Source organism: Rutidosis leptorrhynchoides, chromosome 8 (assembly GCF_046630445.1).
Source record: "Rutidosis leptorrhynchoides isolate AG116_Rl617_1_P2 chromosome 8, CSIRO_AGI_Rlap_v1, whole genome shotgun sequence".
NCBI classification, from domain to species: Eukaryota; Viridiplantae; Streptophyta; class Magnoliopsida; order Asterales; family Asteraceae; genus Rutidosis; species Rutidosis leptorrhynchoides.
In genome coordinates, this window is record NC_092340.1 from 50,659,689 (window position 1) to 50,677,190 (window position 17,502).

Sequence of the window (17,502 nt, forward strand, 5' to 3'; positions counted from 1 at the left end):
TATATGTTAATATATTATTATATTATTAAATTTAAAATATCTACATCTATATCTCTATATATATACGCATATGGATAGATAGATGGATTACACTTCGTCATTTTTTTTAAAACACACTTGTTACTTCATAGTATCAATATTTTATTATTATTCTTAATATTATTATTATCAATCTTATTATTATTAGTATTATTATTTTTATGATACAAAAATAATAATATACATAAAATACGACGGGGTTATGTTCGGGTGATTTTCAAAACGAGTGTTCGAGCCAGATGAAGCTAGGGAAATTATGGGTTATAGCTATGGAGGTTATGGGTAATGTTCGTGGGTACCATGGGTGAATCAAAGGCTAACCTTTCATTTATCATTTTCATTGCGTCTGCATACTTTTCCTACAATATTGAACCACAATATTGATATGTGAGTTTCATTTGCTCCATTTTTAATTGCTTTTGCAATCTATATTTTTGAGCTAAGAATACATGCAATTTATTTTAAACGCAATGGATACAAGTACATACTAAATTCTACACTGAGCTTGAACCAGAAATTCCTTAGCTTTGGTAACTAGTAACTGCCAGTTATAAGAACTTGTGGGCGTGAATAGTTGTATATGGATCCATAGGGCTTGACCCGTCCGTTCCAGGTATAGAGACCCTAGCCTGAACTATAAAGCGGACGTATGCTATTTGAGTTTAGTACACGCTGGTTTGCGTGTATTGTACATGTTGGTTGCATGTATGTTAAAACAGGGGTACTTATTATATATACGTTAAGTTTACTTACCAGGGTGCTCAATCTTGTACAATATTTTGATAAACGTTTCTGGATGAAACAACTGAAATCTTGTGATCCACCTTTATATACAGAGTATGCGCAATATTAAAACTATGAACTCACCAACCTTTGTGTTGACACTTTTAAGCATGTTTATTCTCAGGTTCCTAGAAGTCTTCCGCTGTTTGCTTATACGTTATACAAGCTATGTGCATGGAGTCATACATGCTTTATTGGAGAAAACTTTGCATTCACAAAATCATCACCATGTATCTTATTTTGACTGCATTGTCAACGGATGTATTATTGTAAACTACTATTATTTACGGTGATTGTCTATATGTAGAAATCATCAGATGTCAAAAACTTTGGAATTAGATATTCATTTATGGTGTGCCTTTTCAAAAGAATGCAATGTTTACAAAACGTATCATGTAGATGTCAAAACCTCACTATGAAATCAATGAATAACGTACCGCGTCAATAGCGATTTTGACGGGTCGTTACAATAGCAGTGTTACAACCTACTATAATCGTTGTGCCTTAGAACGTTCTTACTATGTTTATTATGTCGGTGACTACACCGCGTAGCTCTAAGGCCAACTTTGTACTCCAAGCTCTTGGACAGACGTTCCATTATGAAAGATTCATATGTCGGAGTTTGTAATGTAGGTGGACTGACTACAACCGTTGTGCCTCTGTCCAACACACTATGTATCCGGCAGAGTTTTCTTAACCAAGGTTTTGAGACAGACAGTATACTACGGTATTGAGGTTCGCGACGTCCAAATAACAAAGTTGATAACCACGTTCTATTAGTTGGAAAATGATTGGGTTTAAAGCATAATTGGATAGTATTATGACAACATCACATTTCACTTTTTATATTTCAACATTATAACTAACTACATCGTAACATACACTTAATGATAACTACTCGTTATTCATGGCAATAGCAATATTTAGCATATTAATAATGAAAGACATTAACATACACTAAAAGATAATTACTAGATAATCGTGACAACTTCTGACACACCTCCAATCTGCTACAGACTCCTTTTAACGCTAACTTTAAGTAATTATCGCTAATCGATAATTATTATTATAATCCTAAAGAGAGAAACTAGTGAGCGAGTGAGATTGTGAGAGAGGGAAGTGTGTGAAAAATTGATGACAAATGAGCCTATTTTTAGAAAATCAACATGGACAAGCCGTTCCATACACCCATTCATATGGGGTCCAGCCGTTCCATTTAGCCGCTCAAGGCACACGTTCAATCAATCGTTCATGAGTTAGTCGCTCTATATGCACGTTCATGGCAAGCCGTTATGGGAACCCGTTCATTTATACGCCACGCGTTCCAAGCTGTCGTTCAGGGTGGTCGAGGCTCTGACTTGGTTTTTGCACATGATCGTAACTCTGGTCACCGGTTGTAACTTGACTTCCATCGTTTTCGCTCTAAATTCTTCGTTGTAAGTCTGTTTTCTTCGATTCTTCATAATCACTTGATCTACCAAATAAAGCAAATAAACGCTTAAATCTTCGATAAAGTTTATTAATTGATTATTTTAGAGGTTAATATCGGGGGTAAAAACGTGACTTTTTAGCCGATATCAATAACCGAGACCCCCGTCAAACATGAGGTTCTGATATCAGTTGTTGAGAAAAAAACGGTCTCACTAATTTCCAGCACACGACCAATGAAAAAAAAAAGTAAAGAAATAAAGACAAAATAATTTAACATGAAAACTCCAAAACCGGAAAAAGAACCACAGACATTCGAAGAAAGAAATTCACTATATCACAAATTGTTATAATGATATAGACAAAGCTCTTATAATCGACTACACTCTTCAAAGATTTCTAATACAACTCTTAGACAAGAGAAAGAAATAAATTAATCAGATACTTAAAATGTATTAATTGATGTAATTTGAAAATTAATATTAATTTTATAACAAATGAGTTCATCTATAACTTCTTACATCCATCTCGGACAACTTTCTTTTATAATTAAGAAAATAACACATATATCTTTCATCCACCGATGTATGTGAGATCAACAACTACTTATTTTCTTTTAGCCAAAATAATACCGACACCTAATTGTTGCATGTACGTTTGGAGATGTAAAAACGATGTATTTTACTTGTTTGTGGTTGTATGTATGACTTTCCTACTGTGTAATTAACTGGTATACTTCTAGACATACAATAATCTTTAACTAAATACATGGTTACTTTAAATATGCTAGTCCTTTTCGTAGAAGCTGTCACGTTGATTCGCTGATATCTCATTTAAAATTGTGGATTTATGAAATTCATCCAATAATTTTGTAACCCAAGTCTACATATACAATAAACAATATTAATGAAATAGTAACAGTAAATAGCTTGATAACAACATGATATTATTGGCGACTCGTACGTCTAAGTAACCTAGAATCCTAATTGATCACCCGATTAAACGGCATATATTTTAATTACTGTAAAAAAAAAAACTCGTCCTTTTTAGATAATCTTTCAATTAACCTCAATAGAAAAAATCTACTCCGTATCTATTTATATTGACCAACATTAATTATTAGTTAGTATACCTAAAAGAACCAATTATTACTCATGAGTCTTCTTAAAAATACTTATAAAAAAACCACTTTTTCAACGTAAGATTAAGTACATATAATGTTCCATAAAACAAGCTAATTAAATACTCTCTTAGTCAAAAAAGAAGTTTCTTTATTATTATTTGTATCCCTCCCAAAATAATTGTCCGTTTACATAAAATGACAATTAAATAATATTAAACTTACTAATTTATTCTCATTTATTACAATAACTCACATATTAAATAAGTTTAATCGAGATTACTTTATATATAAAGATATACTCCTTATACTATGACATTTATAATTTATAATACCTCTTTTAAATCAAAAATTTTTTTTAAGACATAAAGACATAGGAGTAAATTTTTTTTTTAAGACATAGGAGTATTTTATATCGCAATGGCCCAACCGTGGGCACACATATCATATCCACTTGTCATCTATGTACTCCGTATATGATATTATTATATTATAAATTATTAATTATTATTATTATTATTATTATTATTATTATTATTATTATTATTATTATTATTATTAATTAAAAATCATGAAAATTCGATTCAACTCAAGAGTCATAGACCATATCTACCTTCTACTTTTCTTTTCAAACTTTGCATACATATTAAAGTCCAACACGACTTCATTTTTCTTCTATTCTCTTCATCCACAAAACAAAATCATCACCAAATCAAAAATGGACAACGGAGAAACATCAAATGACACCAACGACTCGGAGGAAACTAACCGAGGTGTCCTCTACATATACGCACTCGGATTCTTCTTCGGTTTCTTCATCCTCATAACCATCTCTTATATCTCTTACATCTACAAGCGCCGCTTACGCTTTCAATCACCACCACCACTACCACCCGTTATTTCGTTTGCCATCACAAACGACAACATAGACGACAATAATCATGTTATAAAATTCTCTAACGGCCTTGATGACAATGTCCTTGTGACGTTCCCAACTTTTGTTTATTCTGATGTCATGATCCATCACAAAGAGAATAACAGCAATGATTGTTCTGTATGCTTAGCGGATTATAACCCGTCGGATGTGATCCGGTTGTTACCCGAATGTGGTCACTTTTTTCATGTCAAATGTATAGATACGTGGTTAAAGGTTCATCCAACTTGTCCTGTGTGCCGTAAATCACCACTTGTTTTGAATACATAAACTTAAGTATGATCGACAATACATTTTTTACTTCTATATGTATTAATTATTTTTCCTTTATGTATTTTTTCAGGCATATTGTAAATATCGAAATAAGACAAAGTTTGGTATTATCGTATAATGTCAAAATTGGCGTGCGTATTTTAGTTTTTAGTGTATATTTGGTGTAGAGTTTGGGTTTATGCAAGGAAGGGTCCATATCTTGAGTGGAACCTGAACCGAGTAAAATTACGTGTGGAAACCGATGATTCCAACAATATGTACGTGATTGCACGTTTTTCAATTTGTTGAAGTTGAGTTAGCGGGACTTAGAAAAGAAAAAATTACGCCGTTGGTACTTGTGGTTTGTTCACATTTTCGTCACAACACCTAAACTTTAAATTTTGCGTCGTTGATACCTAACGTTTGCTTTAATTACGTGGTTGATACCCCAGATTAACTGGCGTTATGCATTAATCGTTAACTCCTCAAATGTGCAACGAATGTGAGGGTAATTTCGTCCGATCGAATATTTAATTCTATATAAAAGGCCTTCTATATTTGTCGTTTTTTATATCGAATTCCAAAAAAAGTCAACCTACTTCATCATCTCTTTTATGACCTCCCTTTATAATAAATAACTCCCTTTATTTTCTTCAAATTTCCTCTTTAATATCCTATTTTATTTTTTCTTATAATATAATACGTTCTTCCCTTCAACAATAACAAATCATGGTCGTTGACTTCGTTGGAATTCAATCTACCGCACATCTCAATCTCATGTTCCAGTTAACATATCACAACTTTACCAGTCCATCCGCCATTAAACGCACTGGCCACACTCATTTTCTCCGCGGACGTTCACTGTTCCGATTCTTACGGTCCGTCTACTTCTACACAATCGGCACCGGTTTTGTTCCAGTTAACGCAAAATTCAAACGAATATCTATACGATAAATCTGCTATGGAAACAACGTCTTCGTCGCTCTCGTTGTCGTATAGGTCAACGAACTCGTCTTCGTTGTTATCTCCCTTGAATGGAAGTGAAGAAGGAAGTGTTTCATATGGTAAACAATTTTGCGATTTAGGTATAGTAGCTCCGGCACCGACGTTCCGAATCAGAAATCGCCGCTTCCGTCACAACATCGAAAACGTTGATGCGTCGAACGTCCATTTGTTTCTTTGCAGGGATCCAGTAACAGAGGTTGTCATTGTTGCCGCGATTTTAAGCAAAACTTCTGCTATTGTATGTCTTTTATGTTAATCATATAAATTACTAATTATTTTTGTTTATTTGACATCCATTTAGGATAATAGCATCTAAACGTATAACAATATGAGTTCCGATTACCGGATCTAAAATCACTAGCATTACTTCGTGGAAGAAGTATGGGTGAGAAGAGAATAATATATATATTTTTTTTTTGAACGTCAGAAGATAATAATAATAATAATAATAATAATAATAATAATAATAATAATAATAATAATAATAATAATAATATTAATATTAATATTAATATTAATAAAAATTTGAGTAGCTATTAAAAAGTGAAACGTTATGTGGTTGATTTATATTAATTCAAAAGTTTTATGTTTATTTGTAAAAAATGAAAAGTTTCGTGTTTATTTGTAATAAGCGAAAAGATCTGTGTTCATTCATAAAAAGTAAATATGTTTTGTTTTAGTAGATGTGTTCATTTGTAAGAAGCAAAAAGTTTTGTGCTCTTTCGTAAAATAGAACGTGCGCGTTCATTTGTAAAACTAAAATGTTTTGTGATCTTTTATAAAATTCAAAATGTCGTGTGCTCTTTGTAAAGAATATAAAGTTTATTATTCATAAAACTTTATGTTTTAGAAAGAGTAGTAATAGTAATAGTACTAGTAATAGTAATTGTAATAAATACATGATTCTTAAAAGTAATGCGAACTCGAAATATGTATTGGAGAATAACGATGCAACTTATAAAATTGATTTGAAGTTGATATTGAGATTGAAAATTAGGTTAAAAGATTGGTAGATGAAAATGCCCAAATTTAAACATGATGACGATGATGAAGATTAAACATGATGACGGTGATGAAGAAGATGAAGATGACTTTGCAAGAATGATGAAGAAGATGTAGATCTGATTTTCTCTTTTTATTTTTTAATTTGTATAATGTAGATAAACAAAAATTTAAAAGTAAATTAAATTAAAATAAAAGTAAGTATACAATTATGTTTATAGATTTTTATTTGACATTATAAATTTATAAATTAAATATATAAATTCTAAAAAAAAAATTGCGCCGGTGGTCTTTCGTTTTTAGTGAAGAAACATGTACAAAGACGAATTTACTTTCACATGCAAGGCAAATGTTAAAGGTTAACGGACATTTTTAACGGAATTTAGGCGGAGGGATGTTGATTGTAAATTTTTGAAAAATAAAGGATTACAAAAGAAAAAATATCTCGAGGAACACTGTTAGCAATATGAGGTATAATACAAGACCAACGAAGCAAAAGAGTCTTGAAGATAAGAAAGAAATGAAGATGGCTGAATTTTGAGAAAATTGAATAATTAAATAACGATTCTACCCCAAATGCCTTATATATGTGGGCACTTGACCAAGATTGACTGACGATCGTTAGGCTAGTGTACCAACCGTGTTACATATGTTAAACGACTGGGTCATTCATCGATCCGGAGGATTCATACCCGTAATCGTATCCGAGAACAAATGTGGATTCAATAATTTCTCAACTAAAAATGTGGGTAGTGGCATGTTAGAAAAAGTCATGATCACACCCATAATCCCATGTTGTTACAATTACATAGGACATGGAGAGCTAGCTTCTTTTACATAATTTCTTTATAAATATATATGTTGAAGAAAGAGTTGGAATAAAATCAGTTGGTGATGTTTGCTCCACATCCCCACGTGCGCATAAAGTGGGAGAGTTGGCCCATGATCTGATTATTTAGGATTATGGAGATAGTTGCTTCATTTATATATATATATATATATATATATATATATATATATATATATATATATATATATATATATATATATATATATATATATATGTATGTATGTATGTATGTATGTATGTATGTATGTATGTATGTATGTATGTATGTATGTATGTATGTATGTATGTGTATGTGTGTGTGTGTAGGGATATAAAAATGAAAGAAGGGAAGGCCTCTGGTTTCATGTATATGTGAGCAAAAGAGAAAAAGTGGTTTTAAGCCTTTAGTTACTTTGTATGTAATCATAGAGAGAAAGTAATAAACTTTTATTTTTCCCATATTATATTGTTTTTTATATATATCTTCCTTCAATTATTGTTCAATTATCAAAACATCAATGTAAACTTCTATACCCTTACGAGATCGCCGTGTACTTAAATCTCATAACAGATCAAGTGGTATCAGAGCCATGTTCCTACCTCGTGTATGGTGCACACTAAATCCGCATATCAAGCAACCGGTGAACCGTTGTTAGAATTACAAAAGCATCGAAAGTCGACAACCCATAAAGCATCAACATCTACAATGGCTGGAGATGAAGAGATTTCACATTGTTCAACCAAACTTTCTGCTAAAGTGGACAAACTCACATCCCAGCTTGAATCTGTGCTATTGTGGATACAAACATAATCGAAACCCAAGGCTAGAGCAACACCATTGAAAGGGAGAATAGACGATAAATCGAATTCACAATCAGATGCCGAAGATGAAAATCAAACAGGCCTTTTAAGGTTGAGGCAAGGATCGGCATTCCCACATATGATGGGATCATCGACACCGTTAAATTAGACTCGTGGATCGATCAACTCGAAATATACTTCACTCTTTATGGTTTCGGTAGTACCGAGAAGGTTTCGTTTGCTCGTATGAAGCTAGCAAGTCACGCTTTGGCTTGGTGGAATTCGTATTTGAAGACGTTGCATGGTGACAAAGTAAGGTGGTCTGAATTTGTCAGATTACTGCGCCAAGAATTTTACCCTATGGGTTATTCTCAAGACCCTTGGACTCGTTGGCACAATTTATGACAACAAAATGGCTAGTTGGTGCAGGAGTATACTACCGAATTTCAGAGGCTTGCGGTGTCATTGGGTATTGCCATTGACACTGAAGAGACTTGCACCAAATATGTGGTAGGTTTGACACAAAAAATCGGGATAGAATTACGATTGCACTCTATTTCTAGCATCTCAAACACTAGTAATATCGTTATGGCAATAGAAGAGAAGAACATGATGGGGTCGTTCAACCAGGATGATCGAAGTAAAGGTGGTGGATCGAAAAGTAGTACAACCAAGAATGAATCTTAGAACTTAGAAAAAAAAATCCACAAACTCAACCATGTACCTTGAACATTGGATGATTGATGGTCACACCAAAGACAAGTGCTGGAGGGCAAACCTATCCTTGTTGCCAAAAAAGTTTAATAAGGACAAGGGGAAGCGTACTACAACAACTACAACATGCGATGGAGTAGTAGAACTCGAGCCTATTAATTCGGTGGATAAGAGTTTAGCCTTAATAGCGGGCCAGAAGACACGGGTGACTAACACGTTGAGTGGGGATGCCGAGAAGGAGGAGTTGTTTACACTAAAACTACAGGTAAAACAAAAATTGATTAATGCAATCATCGACACGGGAAGCGAAAAGAATTTAGTTTCGGCTAGTCTTGTAAACGCTTGGGGTTAGAAACGACTCCTCATCCACATCCGTATACGCTGGGCTGGGTTCAAAAAGACACGGTTACAAGGGTCACTCTCCAATGTAAGTTACGTTTCGCTATAACTAACCAATACATTGATGAAGTTATTTGCGAGGTTGTCTCACTGGACATTTGCCAAGTTATATTTGGTAGTCCATATTTGTGGGAACGAAATGCTATTTATTATCATCGTGAGCAAAAATACCAGTTGGAAAAAGATGGAAGATTGTTCGTTGTTAAAAATGTAACATCCCGCATTTTTCCATTAAATAATTTTAACGCCGTCTCTTTTTTTTTTTAGATAATATTTTTCGTCATCTAAATTCGTATCTTTGTTAACTAACATTCTTAAATAATTCCGTTATTCGATTATAACATCTCCCGTTTACTCTCGCGTATTTAAAATAAATTCGGTGGTTTATTCAAGCACCCGCTTTAAACTCGAGGGACCAAAGTTGTCTAGTGGGCAAACTAGTTGACAAGGTCAACTAGTCAACCTACCATCTCCACCATTCATTATCCATCTCCTTTTCATTTTTCTTAATACTTCCACCATTTTCTCTCAAACTCACAATACAAAGAATCATCATCTAAATCATTTTAAGGAAGCAAACATCAAAACAAATTACATATTCGTGATCTTCTCTTCATCCTCTTCGATTTGGTACCAATTTCACTACTTGGGGTAAGGTTTCTAAAAACTCTAGATTTTTCTAAATTCATTTTATAGCCTTGAAATGGTGTTAGTTAGTGTCTATGGCTCGAGTCTAGCATGAATATGTAATTTATTTGCTCGATCTTGTTGTTTTGCATAAACTAGCATGAACTTGAAATGGGTGTATTTAATCCTTGATTTTGGTTGATTAAATTTTGTTTTAATGTTAAAGTTTATGTATTAAATGTGTTACTAGCATCATTAGCTTCAATTTGATGTGTAGGTTGACTTGAAAAAACATCACTAACATGATTATTGATTTTGTGATTTTTGGTTAGGGTTTGGTAGCTTTAAATGTGATTTTTGATGCATTAAAAGCCTTGCAATGTTGTTTGTAAGTGTTTAGTAGTATTGTATGCGTAATTACCTACGAAACAGCGTATTATATGTGTGTATTAAGTTCCCGAATCATCTTATGCAATTTATGAACTTGAAACTTTGAAAATGAACCTTTAATGATCACTTGACGAGGATTCGATTATTGTAAATGATGTTTTTGTTTGATGAAATGTGTTTAGTTATATTCCTCGTTAAATTACCTTTCCAACGATATAAGATACGTGTCCTAATTGTTTACGGTTCATAAATTGTGATTGTTTGAAGTTAAATTCGTGCACTAGTCAAAAATTCAGCAAACAGCATGGAAAACCACAACCTCGCGATCGCATGATCTGGACCTCGCGATCGCGAGGTGCCCCTGACCAAAAACCACTTTGTTTTTCACAGTTTCGTTCCCGCTTAACCGCAACTCCGTTTAACATGAAATTTTGCCAACATGCTTATATATGACTACGTTTTTATGTGGAATGGTTGGAAACCCGACCCGACCCCGTTGACTTTGACCAAGTTTGACTTTTAGTCAAACTTAACCAAACACTTATGCAATCGTTCTAACATGCTTTTATACTTATACCTTGCATGAAACTTGACAATTTGACTCACATGCTATAATAATCGAGTCATAACGAGCCATCTTTCAACAACTTTATTACTTTTAAATCATGGGATGAGAAACTTATACGGTTTATACTTTTATACGTTGAACACAAGTACGAAAACAAACATTTCACGTACGAGTTAGAACAAAAAGCCTCAATTCAATTATCATTAGTTACACTTGTAGGGTGTAAGCGTGAAATTATGTTGTGTGGCCATACGGGTTTGACGAACCCTCATTCGGAGGGTTCGCTACCGTTAGCGGATGAAATGTAATTTTATCATGTATAATGTAGGTTCTAACACTATGATTCAGAGGTACCATTCATTAAAGCCTTGATAATTGGGTGCTCGACATACAAACAACATCTTTGGAATGCAAACGATTTGGATAATCAACTATACAAAATCTTGTGGTTCAAAAACATACGTTTACAAATACACCTATGATTTCACCAACGTTTTTCGTTGACAGTTTTCTATATGTTTCTCAGGTTCATACTTGGCTAATTGATACATGCTTCCGCATACTTTGATTACTTGCTTGGGGTCAAGCATACATGCATACGCTAGTGATAGCACCTTTGGATTCGAACTTTAAGCATACATACTTACGCTATTTATAGCAACCGTGATTTTCAACTTATATTATGTCGCAAGTTGTTTCATTTATACTTTATACTTTTGTAAACTTAAACTTTTTGTCGAACCGTTTGGTAACTTAAACTTTGCAAGTCATACACGTTTCAAATGAATGCGACATAATTTTGGTCAAACGCGTCTCATTTAGGGACTATGACCACGTAACGGGACCTAAGTTAACGGCGCCGTCAATGACGATTTTGTCGGGTCGTTACAAAAAATAATAAAATGCCATAAGGTGTTGATCTGGTAACGACTGGTCATATAAGGAAGCTGGTTACTACAACAAAATGTTTTGTATTATTGTTGCTTCGCTCTACTAAGGTAGACATCGGGGTATCAACTTTTTCCATCACTGGTAGTAATGCTACTAACGAAATAAGTGAGTTTGGACGTAGATACTCAGATCTATTTGTTGAGATAGATCTGTTACCACCTGACCGAGTCATTAATCACGTGGTGCACAGTTTGAAAAATTACACACTCGTTGAAGTTTGTTTCAAGTTCCTTCCTCATGGCCCGTTTAAAATGGAGTGGACTTTCAATTTCTTTACAGCAAACAAAAAAAGCTTCAAGGATTCAGAAAGGGCTACAAGGTTTTTGGATAAAATAAGACATGTGCACCAAACTGTGGAGCAACAGTTGCAACGTTTTCAACAAAAGTACAAAGGACGCCATGATCGTTATCGACTAAAAAGGAATTTTCATGTTGGTGATCTCATTTGGTTGAATATAGGCAAGGACGGATTAAAAGGGGATGGCCTCTTTTTACCATTGAATGTAATTAGAGAGAATGATAGCAATAAAAAGCAATTATTTCCCCAAGTCGTTATTGTGTTTCTTCTTTAATATTACATATTAACGATTAGGAAACAAAATTAATCAAACATCCTTGTGAATCTTGTGACGACCCGGAAATTTCCAACCAAATTTAAACTTAATCTTTATATGAATACGACACGATAAGCAAAGTCTATAATATTGAGTCTCAAAAATTTTGAACTGTTGTTATATATTAAAAGGACCTTTGATTATTCTCGACGATTCACGAACCTTTAATTATAAATAGAAAAGTATATAGGTATGAAAGTTAATGCATTTAATTTGTTATCTTTACAAATGTTACTATTATTACCTTTATTACTATTATTAGAATAAATGTTTAATATTAATATGGGTGTTATCATTTTTATGAATTGATACAATTAATAAATTGTAAAAGAAATTAAAAGTTACAATGTAGTTATTAATGTAGTTAATATTACTTTCAATATGATTAAGGATAAATGTTAATATTAACATTATTAGTATCATTGTTGTTAGTAAAATTATAAATTTATTTATATTTAAGATTATCATTATTATAAGTTGTTTCCTTTTCTCCGCACTTGATTATTAAACTTAGTCATCTATCTATCTCATTACTTGGTTCTTTCTTGTTTCCACAAATTCAATATTTATGTTTATGTAGAAAGATTAATCATCACTAACATTAATTACTATTTTTACAAGAATACATATATTCTATATATATTTATCGACATACATACAAAATATGGAGATATCAATCTAAACCAAACCACTACCCATCTATCAATTCTTTATTTCTATCTCATTTTTCCCAAAAGTAATCCAAAAGCACTTACATCACAAAAACCCTTTCTGTTCCACATCTCAATCACAGCAATACTTTATGACCAATATTTCAAACATAGAAGGAAGAAATCGATGGCTACACTGTTGTCCTTTTTAATCTTTAACATGTTGTAATACTATAATAGGTATGCATAAATATAGATGCATTCATACATTACAAATCATCACCCACATTTCCTTCTTGTTTTCCTGAACCAATTACCACTTTTCCTTTCTACCTTCTGTTACATTTTAACATCGACACCAAAACAATCACTCATTCTCTTTATATAATATATACATATACATATACTCATATATGGAAAGGCTTTCACTAATTGAAAGGATTATCATTCGATTATTCTCCTTCTTCCTCTCTTCTATTTCTGGAAACAAGCCTCACACCACCAACACTTGAACTGCCTGCTACATTTCCTCTCTGTCTTCCTGTTTAAAATCTAACCCATTGAAGCTGCTACACCTGCAATGATCATACCACACAAATACAATGACTCTTACTACTACTTGTTAAGGTTAACATTACTGCAACCATATTATTTGACACTCACCAAACAAACCCTCATCTCTGATCACTTTCACTGCAATAATCAAACCATTACCAAATATTCCATCTTGTTCGTCTCCAGCTGTTTTCTAATTACTACCATAAGAACTCAAACCAACAAAACAACACTTATGAACCCTACTTGAGATCTATGCTGCCACAATCTGTTCCTGCTTCAAAAACCACAGACACAACAAACTTACCAAGACTGCTACTGCCTTCTCATTCAATACCATCAAACAACCTTTCCACAAAATACCATCAAATTATTTACACGAATTAAATCGGGCATGTTTACAAATTAGCAAAAGAAAACAAAATGCTCCAATACTTTGTATATGAACAAAATAGATAGATCATATGGCAGTAAATCTAAATGATTATAACCTACGATGAACGATGACGGTTAATAGAAATATATATTTTATATCAGTAAATATGTAAACGAATAAGAAGAACACTAAAAACTGCTATGTTCTCTGTTGTTACTCAATAATAACAATAATCGATGAGGATTGAACGATGATGATGAAAAATTGGTGCAGTACCTCTATATATACGCTACGGTGATTGTTGATTGAACGGACACCAACTACTGCTTCGATTTTCTTTATTTTTATTCGATAGCGATGATGATTAATACTGATGGGGGCGATTAAATGATGATACTGGTGAATCATCGAGGATTATTATTGATCGATTGATCTATGGTTGATGAAAATGGTTGTCGATTGAACTAGGGATGATGGTATTTTTCTCTGCGTATGACATCTACTGAGATTAGATCTGATTTTGGGTAATGAAAATAAAACGCGTAATTTGTTTCTTTTATTAGGTATTATTATTATTATTAGTCTAACTATTATTATTATTATTATTATTATTCTAATTATTCTAATTATGATTATTATTATGATTATTATTATTATTATTATTATTATTATTATTTTTATTATTATTATTATTATTAAGTATTAAGTATTAGTGTTAATAAGTATTAGTATTATTATTATTATTATTATTATTATTATTATTATTATTATTATTATTATTATTATTATTATTAAACTTATCATTTAAAAACTACGAATATTACTAAAAGTATCATTTTTATAAAAATGGTCATTTTATTATTATTATTATTATTATTATTATTATTATTATTATTATTATTATTATTATTATTATTATTATTATTATTAACACAATTATTATTACTACTATTATTATTAGCATTACTATGAAAAGTATCATTTTAGCAAAAGTATTATTTTATTAAAATTACTATTAAAAATAACACTTTTATTAAAATTATCATTTTAATTACTATTATTATTATCAATTGAATTATTTTTTAGAAACATTATTATTATTTTTATCACAACTATTATTATTATTATTATTATTATTATTATTATTATTATTATTATTATTATTATTATTACTATAAAAATTATTATTATTATAATTATTATCAATATCATTATTAGTATTATTAATATATCAAATAAAGATTTTCTATATAAAAATATATTACTAACATGAAACATGACCATATTAATATTTTTGTAATAAATATTAATTATCTATTTAATGTATATAAAATAAATATAGTTAATTTAGTTATTAATGAATCAAACAAGTTACTAAAATAACAATTAATAATAATACCTAAATTTGTTCGATTACCATTATATGTGTTAATATACATATAAATGATATAGGTTCGTGAATCCGAGGCCAACCCTGCATCGTTCAATATAGTCATATGTATTTTTACTACAAAATACATTATGGTGAGTTTCATTTGCCTTTTTACCCTTTATATTTTTGGGCTGAGAATACATGCGCAATTTTTATAAATGTTTTACGAAATAGACACAAGTAATCGAAACTACATTATATGGTTGAATGATCGAAGCCGAATATGCCCCTTTTTACTTGGTAACCTAAGAATTAGTAAACCAGTCTACTAATTGACGCGAATCCTAAAGATAGATCTATTGGGTCTAACGAACCCCATCCAAAGTACCGGATGCTTTAGTACTTCGAATTCATTTTTATCGTGTCCGAAGGATTTCCCGGAATGATAGGGGATATTCTTATATGCATCTTGTTAATGTCGGTTACCAGGTGTTCAATCCATATGAATGATATTTTTGTCTCTATGCATGGGACGTATATTTATGAGAAATGAAAATCTTGTGGTCTATTAAAATGATGGAAATGAATATTATGATAAACTAATGAACTCACCAACCTTTTGGTTGACACTTTAAAACATGTTTATTCTCAGGTATGAAAGAAATCTTTTGCTGTGCATTTGCTCATTTTAGAGATATTACTTAGAGTCGTTCATGACATATTTCAAAAGACGTTGCATTCGAGTCATTGAGTTCATCAAGATTATTATTAAGTCAATTATAGTTGGATATATTATGAAATGGTATGCATGCCATCAACTTTCGATGTAATGAAAGTTTGTCTTTTAAAAACGAATGCAATGTTTGTAAAATTGTATCATATAGAGGTCAAGTACCTCGCGATGTAACCAAATGTAATGTATTCGTCCTGATGGATTAGGACGGGTCGTTAGAGTTGGTATCAGAGCGGTGGTCTTAGCGAACCAGGTCTTGCATTAGTGTGTCTAACTGATAGTTGTTTAGATGCATTAGTGAGTCTGGACTTCGACCGTGTCTGCATGTCAAAAATTTTGCTTATCATTTCGTGTCGAAAATTTCCTGCTTATCATTCTTAGGATATCACTTGCTTATCATTCTTAGTCTAGATACGTCTTACTGCCTCTATTGCATTGACAATGTATAGATAAATTCATATCTTAGCGTATCTGTTATTGTTACCTTTGCCTGATAACTTCCGTAGATTCATCCGTAACTTATGGGATTTTAGTATTATATATGCATATGTAAATTATGTATTGCAGGGTACTAATCTACATCCTATAATCTATTTCTTATCGAAAATCCTTCATCTGATCGTACGAGATGGATCCCTCAACCAGTTCAAATTCCTCGGATCCCGACAGCTATTCCGATATGGATATCCACCTGAGCTCCGAAAGCATGCGTCACTAGAATGAATCAACCAATCATTCATCCCCAATTCATCTGATGAGTTCGTAGTCGACTTAACCAATGGAGACGAGAAGAAGGCGATCCTTTCCACCCACCGATTATCCCTCTTGGCGAAAAACCTGAAGCACTTACCGGTGAACCTGTTCGAAACACCATTTTCACCCTCATTTACCGAATATCTCAACACGATTATATTCTATCTAAAATTCTAAACCTTATTCATCTGCTCGTTCCGACCGACAATCATCCGGGAATAATAGAAGAAGTCAACGAACTTCGCGCTTGAGTAATCAATTTGGAGAATATGGTGCAAAATTTACCAACTTCAGCAACACCACCGGTACTAACAGTACCATCAGTAACATCACCAGTACCATCAACAATCCATGTCTCAATATCTCATTCTGTACCTCGAGCATAATCATCGTTCTATATGACGTTCTACAACATTTATCTTCGTATGACATGATGAATATGTAATCTCTAAATGTTTTAGAGATTATGTACTCTAGTTCTAGCCGTAAATCAAATGAGTTTAATATCATATTAACTCATTAAATCCATGATTACATCTGAAGAAAATATATATGTACATATATTTTCATAAAGATTGTAATTAAAAATTCTTTCATACAAACTGTT

At 32.1% G+C, this 17,502-nt stretch overlaps 1 protein-coding gene and 1 pseudogene across 1 annotated transcript; both read left to right on the plus strand.

The window, feature by feature from the left end:
* Positions 1 to 4,088: 4,088 nt before the first annotated feature.
* Positions 4,089 to 4,865, plus strand: LOC139863389 (putative RING-H2 finger protein ATL71). The gene is made up of 3 exons (XM_071852026.1): positions 4,089 to 4,545; positions 4,648 to 4,654; positions 4,745 to 4,865. The coding sequence occupies exons 1-3, from the start codon at positions 4,089 to 4,091 to the stop codon at positions 4,863 to 4,865; spliced, it is 585 nt and encodes a 194-aa protein (XP_071708127.1).
* LOC139863390 (uncharacterized) lies at positions 4,624 to 5,825 on the plus strand (annotated as a pseudogene).
* Positions 5,826 to 17,502: the final 11,677 nt, after the last annotated feature.

Excerpts from the sequence above, each read along its gene's own strand:
- LOC139863389 (XM_071852026.1), top strand. The coding sequence starts at position 4,089 with ATGGACAACGGAGAAACATCAAATGACACCAACGACTCGGAGGAAACT.